The 16834-nt window shown below is 33.6% G+C and overlaps 1 protein-coding gene across 2 annotated transcripts; it reads left to right on the top strand.

Annotated features, from left to right (window-relative positions):
- Positions 1 to 2123: 2123 nt before the first annotated feature.
- Positions 2124 to 14173, top strand: LOC137658203 (egl nine homolog 1-like). Of its 2 annotated transcripts, none has more exons than XM_068392892.1 (5): positions 2124 to 3309; positions 6430 to 6698; positions 6850 to 6969; positions 11608 to 11741; positions 11955 to 14173. In XM_068392892.1, the coding sequence occupies exons 1-5, from the start codon at positions 2634 to 2636 to the stop codon at positions 12037 to 12039; spliced, it is 1284 nt and encodes a 427-aa protein (XP_068248993.1). In that variant the 5' UTR covers positions 2124 to 2633; the 3' UTR covers positions 12040 to 14173. The 2 variants fall into 2 exon arrangements, with proteins under 2 accessions (XP_068248993.1, XP_068248985.1); XM_068392884.1 differs by having other exon boundaries at positions 2126 to 3309; positions 11952 to 14173.
- The last annotated feature ends 2661 nt before the right edge of the window (positions 14174 to 16834 follow it).

Here is a 16834-nt window from a genome sequence, read left to right as displayed (position 1 = left end):
TTCACTAGAATAAAATTTAAGCCTTTTGTAAATGATAGCTTTCTTACTGAAATGTAGTGGCCATCTTCAAGTGTTTCTCATGGTTTCAAATTTCATTCTTTGTTATAAATGTAACTTGTGTTTAAAGCACTAGCTTGTGCCACGGATGCAGCACAAAACACCTAATCATGAATGAGTATGATTTCAATGTCTGTATGTTGATTGAAAAGCAAGAATCATCCAAAAATCCCGTTTTTGCCTTGCACCAAATTGCATTGCTTAGAGTGAGTTATAGAAACTTTTTTTTTCGTTTTAAATGGAGAAAATTATTTATAGAATCTAAAACTTGTAAATGGAATTTCGATGCTTTAAACGTTTGAGTATATTAACCAACCACGGAAGTCTCCAACAATCGAAGAAAAAATATAAAAAATTTTAAATTCGTATTTGTGGATAGTAAATCCAAAATTTCAGAATCCTTCCTATTATCACTTTTCTAATGGGTTCATACGCGCATAATCTGATTATGGACGTTAATAGGTTTTGCATTAGTACAAGCAGTCATAACGATTAAGAGAATGTCAAGGCATGACTTGTAAAGCAATAGGTTTTAATTTTAAAAGAAAAGGGGAGCTTCTGTCTTTGTTCATTCGTTTGAGAATAGTCTTAATTCGCGCAATACACTTATTCCTTGCTCCATCTCACCCATTTCACGTTTTATTTCTAAAGATCGTAAAAAAATACTGACTGATTAAAGATCTCTTCTGAAATAAGTATTTTTTTTTCTTTGACTTACTCGAGTGCATGTAATTGCAATTAAAGAAAAAAATTTAAGTGCCTCTGAAAAGCGGACAATGAGCCACAATTTTCCTTTACAAATTATATTATATAGTTCTTCAATTGTTAATCAATTATCAATCTGCGCCAGTTAATAGGTGTACTGTACTCTGTTTCCCCCCAAAAAATTATGATGGGAACAATTATGTATTTAAAACTATAATCGTCAAAAGATCATCGTATTTCCTGAATTATCTATGATGGCAACAAGACCCTTCTTGCAGCACAGGTAGTGGGGTAACAGCTGAGCCAGTTGTTCCATGTCCGCGAAAAACCTTAAGGCTTCCGCAACTCACAGCAAATTTGCTATATCGACACTTTTTTATGTTTTCTGTTCATGTAACTTTTTTGGCATATTATGACAAAAGTAGAAGAGATGAATTAAAGTATCCTTATGAGTCTGTGTCCATTAGTGGTAGGTAAAATTTACTATGCAATGTACCCAGGGGTCTTATATGTGGTGTATTAAAATTCTTAATTAGTAGCAGTAATCGTGTAAAACTTATGCAGGTCCCTTCTTTATTTTAATCTTTAATTTCAACTAAATAAAAAGTCAATTATCTTTTTTTATTTATTGCTAATAAACTTTTTTGATCTATTCAAAATTTTATCACCCCTTAAAGTGTTGATGCACTGAGCATTGTATATTGTCATGGAATTATATAGATAAAAATTATTTACTAATGCTGAGTTGTACATTTTAAAATTATCACCAGTAGATAATTGTTTATCTGATTATGGGGTTATTATTTACGAAAACAACTGGCTTGAAATTAAATTTGGACATAACGCACGGTGATCAACTCTGAAATTTCTTTGATATTTTTTCAATTTTAAGTAAATTTTATATAAATTCATACACCCCAGAAATGTTTCAGAATCATTTCAGGAAGAGGTGATATAGTAATCCTCATAGTAATGAATAATATGCGTTTATAAAGGAATTTTTTGAATGTGAAGAGATGAATGTAAGGAAGACTGTGTCTGAAAACGGGTATCTGGCAACAATGTTGAGTGTGCCGCACGGAGGGTGAGGCCAGGGGTGCCATCGTACGATAATTATCATACATGTACGATTTATTTAGTACCAGTACGATGTACGATACATACCTTAGGTATATACATATGAAGTTTAACTAAACAATTATACTAAAATATTTTGAAATAAGTCAGTCATATAACTCCTTAATAATTATATCAAAACTGTGTACGATAGTTTTGGTTGAAAAACGACAATTCAAGGCTCATGTACGACAATCCAGTCGAAATAATCTGGCAACCCTGGGTGAGGCTCTCTGCCTGCCACTTCAATTCCCTCTATCAATAATAGTGGGAAGGTGGAAGACAGTGTATGTGTGACAGTGGGTTCTCTCTTCTCTCGCCAACGTTTTATAGCTAATCCTCTGCCTTGTGTCGTTTTACCCACAGTACTATTTCGGTGTTAATGGTGATATGAACAGTTCGTTTAAGTTTTAGACAACGTTACTTCCCGTGACATTACGCTGTGCATACCCAGAGCCAGGTCGTGATTGGGAATTGAGTGTATAGGCTTGTCGATGATGGTCAGCTCTTGTCGACACCACATACGAGCCCTTTTGGCAGTTTATCTAAGGGTTACTTATTCCCTGAAGAATCTAGTCTCGATTTAAATATCGTAATTATCGCGGATATCAAATGGAGTACTCGAAAACCCAACCAAATCTTGCTCTGAGAGAATATTAAAACCTGGATGTTCACTGCTGTCTGAGAATGGGCCAAACCAAAAACAGCCGAGGGTAAACAGCTACACTTAGGGACGTCCTATAGCTGTCGGCCTGATGACAGCTGTCTCCAGATCAGGCGTTTGTAGGTTTAGGGTCGACGATTACGAAATCCTCGAACGTTTAAATGCCTCCATGAAGATGAATCCACCGTCGGGTGTCCCTTTTTGTAGTTTGTGTAATACACTCGACGACCTCAAGATGTGCAACCGGTGTAAAGCTGTGTGGTATTGCAGTGTTGCACATCAGAGGGAACATTACAGGCAGCATAAGGCCTTCTGCAAAGAGAGAGAGAGAATAAATCGGCGCGGGGTGACGGGGGTTAATGGTGTAGGATTGGGTGCTAATGGTAGGAGTATGATTGGTGGGTTTGCAAGACATCCTGTGCCACCACACGCCATTGGGGTGGATCCTTATGTATTAGTCGGGTCACAGACACCCTCCAGTGATCACCCGATGCATTTCCAGGGCACCGATTCCGCCTTTGGAAGTGGACGCAGGACTTCGCTCAACGACGTCGACCTCTCGCCCTCTTTTGATTCCGGAACTGATTTTGACAGTTACCATCATCACTCGCATCATAGGGGAAGTACGTCCTCTCTGGTTCAAGTGTGTCCTGACTCGCAGTCGTTGGAGGAAAGCGGTTTTGGTCCCACATGGTTAACGGACATCTCGGCAATTGTGATGCGGGACCTCAACAGATATGGTGTCTGTGTTGTCGATAACTTTTTAGGTAAGTATTTTTATTTTATGATAAAGATAATAATTAATTTGATAAATACGGCACCCAAGTTGTGTCATTAGTCTAAAAGTTCATGTCTGTTATGTGAGGTGATACATAGTGTAGGTTTGGGCCCTGGATATTTTGAAAAGGTTCTTCTGGACATTAGGATGGTATAATTGAAAAGTCCCCTTGAATCTTATTTTATACTTTAGTTGTCAGATCTCATTGTAAATATGTAAAATATCTCCTTGCATTAACATATCTAGGAATTTCTATATACACCATCTTGCGTTTAATGCTCTTAACAATAGAAATTCTTCCATGCAACTTTTGGAATCGCTTTGTTGTCGTGTAAAAACAAAAGTTAATTCTACTTTCCTATGAGGACTGATGCAGACGATATATATCCCCTTCCCCCAACCTTTGCACACAGTTAATGGGTTTCGTTATGAAGGGAAGACGTGCAAATATTTCTTCGTTGCATACATATTGATTAGACAGAACAAGAATATACATTAAAGATACTTTATTGTCATATCTATTCTACGAGAATTTGTAAATATATAACAATTGACATATAGTGTAGTATTCCTAATCTGAGAAAGTCCCGACAGAGATGGCCTGCTCACAGCAACTCTGTTTCTTAAGAAGCATAATTAATTATTAATACGTATTTCAATTAATTATAATTTTTTTCCTCCATTCTCCGTTCTTGTGACTCCCAAGCTTATGTTAGTTCAGAAAATGTAACAGTACTAAAAAGAACCGTGGTTTTTTATTTTGGGGGTTTAATCACTATTATTAACAGTACTCTTTTTTGTCAGTTCTGAAATATCTGATATTATGTATTCTGTACTGTATATGTGGTCGTATGTTCAATCAGAACCTTGAGACCCAAAGGTTGTGCATGTTGGAGGTTCTTTTATCAACCTTTGGAATTTTAGTGATGACTTAGTCTTGCATAACCTCACAGGTGTCTTTACAGGTTTCTTAAATAAATGTGTAAAAAAAAAAATTTATGTCCCAACATTTTTAACCCTTTTACCCCCAAAGGACGTACTGGTACGTTTCACAAAACTCATCCCTTTACCCCCATGGACGTACTAGTACGTCCTTGCAAAAAAATGCTATAAAATATTTTTTCTTTCATATTTTTAATATTTTTTTGTGAAAATCCAGGCATTTTCCAAGAGAATGAGACCAACCTGACCTCTCTATGACAAAAATTAAGGCTGTTAAATCAATTAAAAAAATATATACTTCAAAATGTGCTGGGGAAAAAATAAACCCTTGGGGGTTAAGGGTTGGAAATTTCCAAAGAACCGAGTAATGTAATTTTAGGTTTTGCTGCTGTCAAGTTTTTTTAAAGATCTTGTTTTAGAGAATGGTTCTTTTTGTAAATGATAAGGTAATGGGGGATACTTCCCTTTATAGTACAGTAATTTTATAGATATATAATCTGAAGGTTTCCTTTAAAGGTTTTTTGAAGTTTTTATAATGTATATATGAAAGATACATTTTAATGTTATTGTTCTTAAAATATTTTATTTTAATTTTTTCATTACTTCAAGTTTGTTTCCTTTCCTCACTGAGCTAATTTCCCTGTTGGAGCCCTTGGGCTTATATTGTCCTTCTAACTAGGGTTGTAGCTTATAGAGTAATAACAATTGTGGTATTTTTTCTTTTGACCATTGGTTAGTCATATTGAAAAAAACAAGAAAAAAAAACTAGTCATTTGCTTTATACAAAATTTGAGAAGGTAGTTATTAAAACAAAGGTTTGGGAGTTTGTAGGCCTTAGGTTAAATGATAAAAATAGGTATGCCCTACTGTTAGTGATAATAAAACACCAATGTATAGCTGGGTATTTTAACAGTGGGAAAAGATGCAGACAAAGAAGAAGAAAAGAAGTATAGTTGGGTATTTTGGTAGTCTAATGAAGTCAAAATAAAGATTTTTCAGTATTACATTTCTTAAACATAGTGTGGAATATGTTATCTTATATATTTGTTGGTTTACTTTGTTACTGAACTATATTTTGTACATTATTTAGAATATTGTGTGGCTATCAACAGTTTTAAGAATGATGGTAACTTAATGACCTTGTTCAGTCACAAGACTATTAGTGCTAGGTAAACCTGAATTAGCAGATTCTTTACAAAACCAATGTGCATTATTGAAGAATCTTGAAAGTACAAATATATATATATATATATATATATATATATATATATATATATATATATATATATATATATATATATATATATATATATATATATATATATATATATACAATTTAATTAGATATTAATTAAAATCAAAATTTAAATTTTTTTTTTCTCCTAGGTGAACATTCAAAATTTTTAATATTCCAAGTTTTATAACTTCACCTACTTAGAATAGAGAAATCATTGATTTATGTACAGGTGAATCACAGTGAAATTTCAGGATCAAGTTAGAATACTCTAGTGATTTAATATTACTACTTGCCAAGCTACAACCCTAGTTGGAAAAGCAGGATGGTATAACCCCAAGGGCTCTAACAGGGAAAAATAGCCCAATGAGGAAAGGAAATAAATAAACTATAAGGGAAATAATTAAAAATTCAAATAAAATCTTAAGAACAGTAGCATTAAAGTAAATTTTTCATAAATAAACTAAAGAAAAAAACAATAGAGAAACAAGATCGAATAGTGTGCTCATGTATAACCTCAAGCAATATATAGTAAGTTTAGAATAAGGTAGTCAGTGTTTCAAGTGAGCATTCCTGAAACAATGTACAGAACTGTATAATTGCAATATACAGTACAACCATACGCTAAACAATTGAAAGAAAAAAGTAGCATGAAGTATAATTACTATTACAATTTTTAATTGAAATGAACCAGATAATATTGGTTTCATCTTCATGCTCTTCTAATATGACCTATATATGTAAATAATTTTTATTGTCTAGTATTGGGGAGAATTGTGTTGATTTTTTTATAGTCATTAGTTTTGATATGGTTAAGTTTACAAATTTCATGGTTGCTCTTATTTCCAGTTGAAATAAACACTGGGTTACAGAAATTGTCAGTAGTAAATTTGTTTTCATGCGTTACATATATATTTTTTATTTTGTTTTCAGGTCTTGATAAAGCCCAACCAATTTTACAAGAGGTAGAAGCCCTTCGTGACCGTGGCCTGTTTGAAGATGGTCAGGTTGTATCACCAAGTGTTCAGGACCAAGCGCGCGGTATCATCAGGGGTGATAAAATCACTTGGGTTACTGGTAATGAACCACATTGTGTAAACATCAGGCGGCTAGTTTCAGCAGTTGATAGCATAATTGCTAAGGCCAACCACCATCAAGATGCTGGTCAACTTGCTAAATACACAATCACCTGGAGATCAAGAGTAAGTTAAACGCAAGTTGAAGTATTTTTGAAAATTAAGAGAAACTTTAAAACTAATTGTGGCTTTGACCCTTCTTGATATTGTAATACTCATATTTATGTAATTTCTGATTTCCTTAGTGGGTACTAAAGTAAATTCTGTGGCATTACAGGCAATGGTAGCTTGTTATCCTGGTCAAGGGTCTAGATATGTTAAGCATGTCGACAACCCAGATGGGGATGGCCGATGTATCACAGCTATCTACTATGTCAACAAAGATTGGACACCAGAAGTAAGTATTTGTTACATCTTTACTTATGTAAGGTTTTACTGTTGAAGTTAAGCATATACAGTACCACTGTTTCTACCCAGGTTCTTCCATCTAATGATTTCCTCTATAGTGGAATTGCTGATTTTCCCCTTCGTTGCATGTTGGTTGCCGAGTGGCTTCCCAATGCCATATCTCCTATAAAGTTAAAACCTAAACATCCTTATTGCATCCTTTTAAAATCTCAACATGGAATACTGTATTCGTAATTTTGATTTATTCCAAGTAATACTTTTCGTTGCTCGTAATTTTGATTTATTCCAAGTAATGCCTTTCATTACTTGTAATTTTGGTTTATTCCAAGTAATATTTTTCGTTACTCGTAATTTTGATTTATTCCAAGTAATACCTTTCATTACTCATAATTTTGATTTATTCCAAGTACAATAATACTTTTGATTTATTCCAAGTACAATAATACTTTTGATTTATTCCAAGTACAATAATACTTTTGATTTATTCCAAGTACAATAATACTTTTGATTTATTCCAAGTACAATAATACTTTTGATTTATTCCAAGTAATACCTTAAATTACTCGTAATTTTGATTTATTCCAAGTAATATCTTTCATTACTCGTAATTTTGATTTATTCCAAGTAATACCTTTCATTACTCATAATTTTGATTTATTTCAAGTAATACCTTTCATTACTTGTAATTTTGATTTATTTCAAGTAATACCTTTCATTACTCGTAATTTTGATTTATTTCAAGTGTGTAATACATTTAATTTCTCGTAATTTTTATTTATTCCAAGTAATAATACCTTTCATTACTTGTAATTTTGATTTATTCTAAGTAATACCTTTCATTTCTCGTAATTTTTATTTATTCCAAGTAATAATACCTTTCATTACTTGTAATTTTGATTTATTCCAAGTAATGATGTTCTATATCTTTTCGTTCAAAATTTTGCCTTTTACAAGATGTACGTTAAAATTATACTGCAGTTATTTACTCACAACTTTTGTATGTTATCCAGTTTATTATCCTATAAATCTCTCTCATGTTCTTTTTTGTGATGCTTCAATGTTTGTTGTATCTTTGATTATTCGTAAAAAAAATCCTATACCTGTAGAGTTCCGATCATAGTTTTCATCTCTTATAGCATTGTGATCTTAATGTTCCTTAGCCACTTTTTTTTTTCTAATAAAGTAATTAATAGATTTTCTTGAGGTATTAAAAACTTTTTATTCTTTAGGGGAAAAGAAAGACATTAACTATGTCCTTAGATCATAGTATTTTAGAGATTAATATGTGCGGAAGAAATAAGCTGAAACCAGTGTAAATTTGTGAATGTAATTTTGGTCTTTGTAAATGCATAGTAAGGTATAATGAGGAATAGTCTCTCTCTCTCTCTCTCTCTCTCTCTCTCTCTCTCTCTGCAATCTCATGATGTAAACCCTGTAATGAAGGGTGTTAGAAGTTTTAGGGACTTGTCATAGTTGTGAGATATTGAATTAGGAGTCTTAAATAAAGGTTTTCACTGTGGAATATTATTGCATAATGTGTATTACACTCTGTATGCAATGCTTAAAGGTCTGCAACATTTCTTGCTCCAAAATCTACAGTGATTTTTTTCATTAGTAATTAACTTTGCTTATCTTCCCTTTTATCTATGGTATGGACTTTTTTTTTCATTTTTGTATTTTAATGTTTACATTCATTTTGTAATGTACCTAATACAAATTCCAATGTTGTAAAGTCACAATCATAGACTAAACAGTTTATTCTGTTTTCATGATGGAGTTTTATGAAATTGAGTTTCTATTGATTTTGGGTTTTAAACTTGAAATTACCAAACCCCACGGTTAAGGATAGGTGAATTATTAATGTAAAGCTTGAACAAGTGAAAGTAGTACAATATTTATTTTTTCCTTGTTTCCTTTTCTCACTGAGCTATTTTCCCTATTGGAGCCCCTGGTCTTATAGCATTCTGATTTTCTAACTAGGGTTGTAGCTTAGCAATTAATAATTATGATAATAATAATAATCAGCATAATGTAAATGTAAAACTATTATCTACTATTTTGTCGAAAGTAGAATTTATATTTTAGTAAAGGACAGACATCAGTTGCAGGTGGATTTAAAATAAAAGTATTATCTTGCAAAAAGTTTGCCAGCAAAATATATATTCTGCATTTATTTTTTTTTTTTTTTTTTCATGATTCGGCCGGTGTTGGGTAACGAAGTTTACATGGATAGTGATATGCATATTTTGATTACTGTACTGAAACATCTCATTATATAGTGAAAACTATTTAAAATAATAAATTAAATCGTACTTCTGGAAACATACTTGACTTTTTGACAGCCGAAAATGGAGTTCAGTCGCGTATGTAAAGGAAATGGCTCTTTAGATTTGCTTTCCAAAACAAAAATAAACATTGAAGGCAACATTGTCACAATGAACTGTTCGTTTTATTCATAAATACTAAAGATAAGTTTTATTAGAATTCCGTATTTTATTAGATTATTTAATTTATTTGTATGCCGTGGGGGCAATTAATATCCCTGTAAATTTATCAACCCACTACCTGTGGTTAGTGTGCTTCCGTTATGCGCCGTTGGTGGCCCTTTCCCCCCCACCTAATGCTCACTGAGGGGCCCACTATAATGCTCGTTGAGGGGCCCACTATAATGCTCGTTGAGGGGCGACCGCCCTTGTCACGTACGCCAGGAGACAAGACTTAATTCTAAATAGTGCCTCCTCTGTAACTTTCATTGTGTATTAACCTATGAATATAAGTAAGCACATATTTGTTTTTGAGGAATAGTAAACTTAAATCGGTTGAGGTAAATAAACAGTCACTAGATTGCTTGTCTCCCTTCAGTTATTAATATATATATATATATATATATATATATATATATATATATATATATATATATATATATATATATATATATATATAAATATATATATATATATATATATATATATATATATATAAATATATATATATATATATATTATTCTTGACCATAAATTAAGTCACTATACGTTCTAACATTTGCATTTATGAAAATGCGGTCCAGGAAATATATAAGCCAAAGGGTTTTTTTTGTTTCCTTTTTTTTCGGCCAGACGTAGAGCAAAGCATTTTGCTGTAGGTGGAATATCGCATTACAAAGGGTTTCAACTCATGAAAATGTATGTCAATGACAATATTAATAATCAATCAACATTTGTTATATAAACCAGTACTGTATTAGTATTTCATACATAAATTACCATTACTGCGACTGACAACTATGTGGGTTTTATGCTGAAAAGAAATTCGAAGGGATTGTGGAAGCAATTTCTCGGTGATTGTGGAGAAAGTGGTGTTCTTGCACATTCGTCTTTAGGTGAATTGACATTTAACTAAATAGTTCATGGCAATTCACCAACAGAATTAATGTTGTCGAGATTTTAGTTCATCGCAAGGATTTTCTAATGCCAAGAATTTGTATGCAATGTTTTTAGAATAAAAATTTTAGAGCATCTAACTTTAGTAGTGTATCTATATTTAATTTTAGTGTTTTTTTTTTTAATAATTTATCCAGACATTCCAAGAAACCCTGTTTTATATATCTTTCATATAGAGAGGACTCTTGTTTATTTGGGATTTAAACTTAGCATTCATTATATGTCAACCAAGATTGATGACTTTGAATTGCCAGCAAAGTTCGCTATTGACTTGGCTTTTGCTCAAGGGATGCAATCTTATCCAGATCTATTGGAATGGAGCCATTTTGTCCGAGTAGTTTTCCTTGTTTGTTACTTGTTTACTTACTTGTTTTGGGTTTAAATCCAACCCTCCACTGAAGTCGAGTGAACTACTTCTCGGGCGGGTCCATATCAATCATCTAACGAAACATTTTCATTATAACTTATACAATTCTTTGATTGTAGCATCTTCCAAATCATATGATCTTGTGAAAAGTAATGTCTTTAGTTTCTTCTTAAATTCAATTGCTCCCTTTAGGTCCTTCATTTCAGTTGGCAGTTTGTTATAATGTCTAGGCGCACAGTAGCTAAAAGCCCTTTCACCAAATTTACTATTTGTTCTTGGTTCAGATAGCCTATGTTTGTCACTCATGTGTCTTATGTTAACATTTGTTTCTAGTTCTAGTTTGTTCAGATGCATTCTTTTAGATATTTTGGCTCAGTATCTAGAACGTTAGTAAGAGTAGCTTGTATTTAAATCTCGCTTTTACCGGCAGCCAGTGTAATTTAATTAGTGCAGGGGTAACTTTCCCTATTGTGTAGTCCTTTTATTAATCTAGCGGCTCTGTTTTGTACTCTGAATTTTCTTCAGCTTTAAAATTCATTACTTTATTTTATTCTTACAAAACATTTTTGCCATTTGACCGTTTTTTTTTTGCAAGTTCCATCAGTTGCTGTATTGAGAGAAAACCAGAATACTTACGGGTAGTTGTTGAAATTCCAGTTTTTATAGCTTAGGGTGAACAGAATAAATTAAATGTTATAAAGTGATTTCCCATAGTAAACAAGATAATACAGATCTTAATCAAGGCATTTTGTAGTTTGTAAGTTTATATTTAGTATCTGTGATAATCCATATTTTACTAAATTTGTAACTTCTTTTTCAGGGTGGTGGCGTGTTGCGTATATATCCTGAAGGTAACAGCCAGGTAGCAGAGATTGAACCACTTTTTGATCGCATGCTCTTCTTTTGGTCGGATAGACGGAACCCTCATGAAGTATTGCCAGCTAATGTAACAAGGTGGGTATTTAAGTTGTTAAGATGGTGGAAATAGCAAGCTAATTGTCTATTTAGTTCTTAACATTCAAAATGTTAATGTTTGATTTTTGTTTTCTTAGACAAACTTGTTCAAGTCATATTATTTTGTCAAAATTTCATGATCTTTGTTTTGAAAATATTTTTGAAACCTGCAATTGATTTTAGCTTTCTTTTTTTCTCACTCTTTCTCAGTAGATATGCCATCACTTTGTGGTACTACGACCAAAAGGAACGCGAGGAATATCTTTCGCGAGCAACTGCGAGCACAACAAGTACCTGACAGGGAACGCCATTGCTAATGAAACACTTGGCCGTACATGTTAAGTCACTGTGACTGCTATCCCATGCACGTTGTATCCCCACCGACTGTTGGGAGCACTGTACGTACTATCTAAAGTGAACTGCGTGATGTGGTGTCAAGCATTCAATATATTAACTACTGTAGGATATAGGGCAGTACTGACTGCAATATATCTAGAAAGTGTGCCATATCGGTGACTTGAATTTGAAGTGAAATTGCTATGTATCGAACAGACTGAAAGCATGGGCTATTCCTGTAGCGTTCATGAGGTTGAAAGAAAAAAATATCGTCGTACAATTCGCTTTTAATTTTTTCATCTTAGAAATTGTCATTGATTTTTATTGAATATTAAACCAGCAACATTTGGTTTCAGATTTTGGAAGTTGGTTATTCCGTACCATATAGTGTTGAAAGGCATATCGCAATGCATCACTTAAGTATGGTACCGTACATAATTTATTCCATAATGGCCATTTGTCTGGAACTCCATAAGGGCAAGAGTGTCGGACTCCTCATACTCCCTCCCAATTCTCAATTAGTCTGTCAGTCCATCATTCAATATATCAAATTATAAGTGCCAAGGGCTTGCTTACTGCAACCAAAATACATAGTAACTCGTATGTATAATCCTATCCTAAAGATAATTTATCTATTTTTAGGAAACATTTTATGCAAGGAAGTTCTGGATGAAGTACAGTACTAGACATTTCTTGTAAGATAATTGTCTCTTACTGTATGTGTAAATAATCTGAAGACTATAATAAAAGTTGACAAATCGAAGTCTTCTTTGGGTCAGATTTATGTTGTCGTCGCAGCAAGTTTTTAAGAGTAATGCAAATATTATTCAGATGTATAATTCATGTAACTATACAGTGGTATTGTGAAAATAATTAATTTTTGTTCGCATAGTTCAGTTATGAAATTTGATTACTTTGGCTTAGCCTGATTTTTAAGAAGTGGAATGTACCAGCTGTGCTCTCCTAGTTTAACTTGTTTGAAAAGTCTGACGAGTCTAGGTTATACAGCCAAGTATTTTCTAATCTCTATTCTCTATCTCAGGTTTTTGTTTTTAATTTGATTGCCAATTTAAGGAATATGAAGTTTATTGGAATTTAAGTTAATGAAACTGAAACCTTCAGTTTATAAGCTCGTACAAATGTTTAGATTCAGCATCCAACAAGTATAATTCATGTTTGAAATTAAAAATGAGGAACTGTACATTTGAGAATGTACAGGTAATATGAAGTCATGAGACCTCAAATTTTATTTTCAAAGACAAAGTGGCTGTGAACTTGTTCCTGAATGATAGTTTTTTAAGTGCAAGAAATTTTGGGTGTGTTATTTATGAGTATGGTAATTCAATGTTGCCAAGTGTGGCAAAAAATTTATATGGCTTACGTAGGCATTTATTTTCTTTCTATTATTGCGCCTCGAGTCCATTACCAACTCCTCAATGAATAAAGATTCTTATTTCTTTTTACTGTATTAAAAATTCCATAGAAAAAAAATTACGTAATCCGGGAAGATGGTTATTATATTTGACAATGGTATCTAATACTGGATGCCAAGAGATTGGTAAGTTTTGAAGACAAGCCTTGGTAAAAATATTGAAAACCAAATTTGTTGAGTTTGCAGTGCTGAGCAGCACTGTCAGTTGCTCAATTTTTTTTATTCTCGTGTAAAGTGTTTCAGGGGCACTCTAATGATGCTAGGTGAACGTGACTGTGCCTAAACTTGTTCTGTATGTTGCATACATTTGGTGCTATCTAGTATTTTACACTGGTGAGCATCACTGTGTAATGATGTGGGTGCATTTGAAGAAATTCGTTGGCAGAATTGTTAGCAATGTGAATACAGTACATACTAACATTATTTTACCATTTCACATGTTTTAAAGAAGAAATTGTGCTTCCATTTTTTTCTTTTTGTATTTTTGGAATTCTGTTTTCTTGAAGACAGCGCTGTTGAGTGATATATGTTTCGGCAGGCAGCAACTGTATAGAAATAGCCAATACTGATATTTATTTCCGAAATCATATTCTGTACTGTATTTGGATATTTTAGGGCAGATCAAAAGTTCACAATCATGCAATTATACAGATATACCAAAAGATTCTTGTTTTTAATTTATCCTGGTCAGTTATTCTGCATTTCTCCCCTTTAAACTGCTAATTAATTTGTGATTGTTCCTATGCTGATACAAACTGTCATTTAATTGGGTTACTTTTGGGGGAAAGTCCTTTGTACCAATTAGGTCGTTATGATGTTGCTTGTGGCTGGTCAAACACTTCTGATCACTGAAGCAATCGTGTGTCTTGTTACTGACCTCCAATTTTGCTTGATTAATCTTTTTTTTTTCTGATACAGAATGAGTGTAAAACAAGCGAGTGTAATGCATATTTGTCCTGGTACCGAGAGAGACCCTTGTGAGACCATGAGCCTCCTTGGGCATAGATGCTCATTGGAGTACCCTTGTTATGTGTATAGGGAGGAATGGAAGAGGGTCCATAGCCAGTGGAAGATAATACCTGAACATGATCGCTCTCCTTTCCTGGTCCTTTGTTATTGCGTCTTAAACAGAACGCAGTAATGGAGGAAGGCGACCCCTTTTTTAATCTGATTTTGAAGGCATAGATTCTCCTGCCCTCCATCATGAGGGTGAGGATTGAGTGTAATGCATGTTTGTCCTGTTACCGAGAGAGACCTTTGTGAAACCATGAGCCTCCTTGACATGGAGCCTCATCTTTTGTCTTGCGTACCTTGGGCATAGATGCCCCATGGAGTACCCTTGTTTTGTGTGAAGGGAGGAAGTGAAGAGGGTCCATAACCAATGGAAGAAAATAGCTGAACATGATTGCCCTCCTTTCCTGGTCCTTTGTTACCGCATCTTACCCAAGACACAGTGATGGAGGATGGTGACCGATTTTTTAATCTGGTTTTGAAGGCATAGATTCTCCTACCCTTCATCATGAGGCCGAGGATTCTACTTTCGTCTGATCCTTTCTTTTGAGGCTTTACTCCATCCGTTGACACTTCCAACTGAGATACATCATCCTTATTAGCCATCACCTCCTTCGAGAGTTCTTTGTTCGTACGAGCTGCTCTTGATCCCTGACATGGGTCCTCAGAGAAATGTTTTGGGATACGTACCAGAAATCTCTCTACTCTCCGTGCATTCAGTCTAAAGTTACACCAAGGTGCACATCTCGCCTTTTTGCCGCTGTGCAGCAACAATTTCGGAACTCGCCTGAACTTTGCTTTTCACTTCCATTGTGAACGTACTCCCCTCATGCCCTGAGGAAGTCAGGTATGCCTCTTAACCTTCGAGGACATTATTCAACTTTTCGTAAACACAATGTTTCATTTATTGGAGGTTTTCCTTTATATTGATCATCAGGCAGAAAATGACGTGTGAATCCACATCCTCCGTTTCCTCAAATTGCTCCTCCTGCCCAGCTGGTTGCAAATCCCCAGTGTTCGAGAGATCACTCGCCTTAAGAGCTGCCCCAAGTTTATCAACATCGATCTGATCCCTGCGTCTCCGCTTCAGATAAGTTAGAACATCTGATAGTCATCTTGATGGGTCCCACTCACTAGTTAATGTAATAGAAAACGTACATGGATTAATACTTTTAAATGAGGTGATGTGACAAAGTCCAACAAAATTGAAAATTATCTAAAAAACAACGGTGATACTTTTAATTACTAGCGAAACTGGAATTCGCTATAAGAAGTGAACGAATGGTAGCTAGTTCGTAGTTTTTATCTCAAATGATGCTTTAGTTACTAGCCAAACTGGAATTCGCTTTAAGTCGAATGCTGGCTAGTTGATATTTTCTCTTGTTTAATCTTTGATGTTTAATTGAGAGTGGGGCATAACTTGAAATGTGAAGTATTTGTTTACATTTGGAAGACTGTTTGAGGGTTATTGCACACGATTTGTTTGCATTTGATTTTGTTAGCTTTTCTGTTTTGTATGAATTGCCTGGCCTTTTTAACGAATTAAGATATAAATGAAAGACAGTGAAGGGTCTTTGTTCTGAATATTTATGCAAAAGTTCCAAGATATTGTTCTATATTACACAACAGCCATTTAATCCACCCTGGAACCCCACCTTTCACTCCCAGCATGACTACGTCATGAAAAGACGTCTCCAGAAGAAAAGTACATTTGGAAGTTGTGTAATTACGTTTCGGTATTTTGAGTATGTTAAGAACACACTCCATTCAGTGTATACCTATTGTTCCTCTGAAAGCAAGAAATATCTCGGGAAACTCATGAACAGGGTGTTTGTCCCAATATTCATGGTCATGAATGGATAAAATGCAAAATATTGAGTAGGATGAATATATGGTTCGTGTACAGTATTTGGATAGATATCAAGTACATTACCTGTATTCTATATTTACCGAAACAATGTAAACTTAAGGTAACTACGTCTATCCCGTTGCCAGTTCAGAATTCAATCTACCCTCGCATTTCATGTAGCATATTACCCTTTCCCATAATTGTCATATAAAATGGTAAAGGAAAAACCAACTATATGGGCATACTCTTTCCTATTTACAAGAAATCTTGGATATTGACATTTATATATACAGTATATATATATATATATATATATATATATATATATATATATATATATATATATATATATATATATATATATATATATACAGTATATATATATATATATATATATATATATATATATATATATATATATATATATATATGCAGAAGAACCACAGGGAAAATGAAAATACGAAA

The sequence above is a fragment of the Palaemon carinicauda genome, chromosome 1 (genome assembly GCF_036898095.1).
Source record: "Palaemon carinicauda isolate YSFRI2023 chromosome 1, ASM3689809v2, whole genome shotgun sequence".
In the NCBI taxonomy this organism is placed as follows: domain Eukaryota; kingdom Metazoa; phylum Arthropoda; class Malacostraca; order Decapoda; family Palaemonidae; genus Palaemon; species Palaemon carinicauda.
The sequence above is the reverse complement of the archived record's forward strand: the minus strand, read 5'-3'. Positions and strand labels throughout refer to the sequence as shown.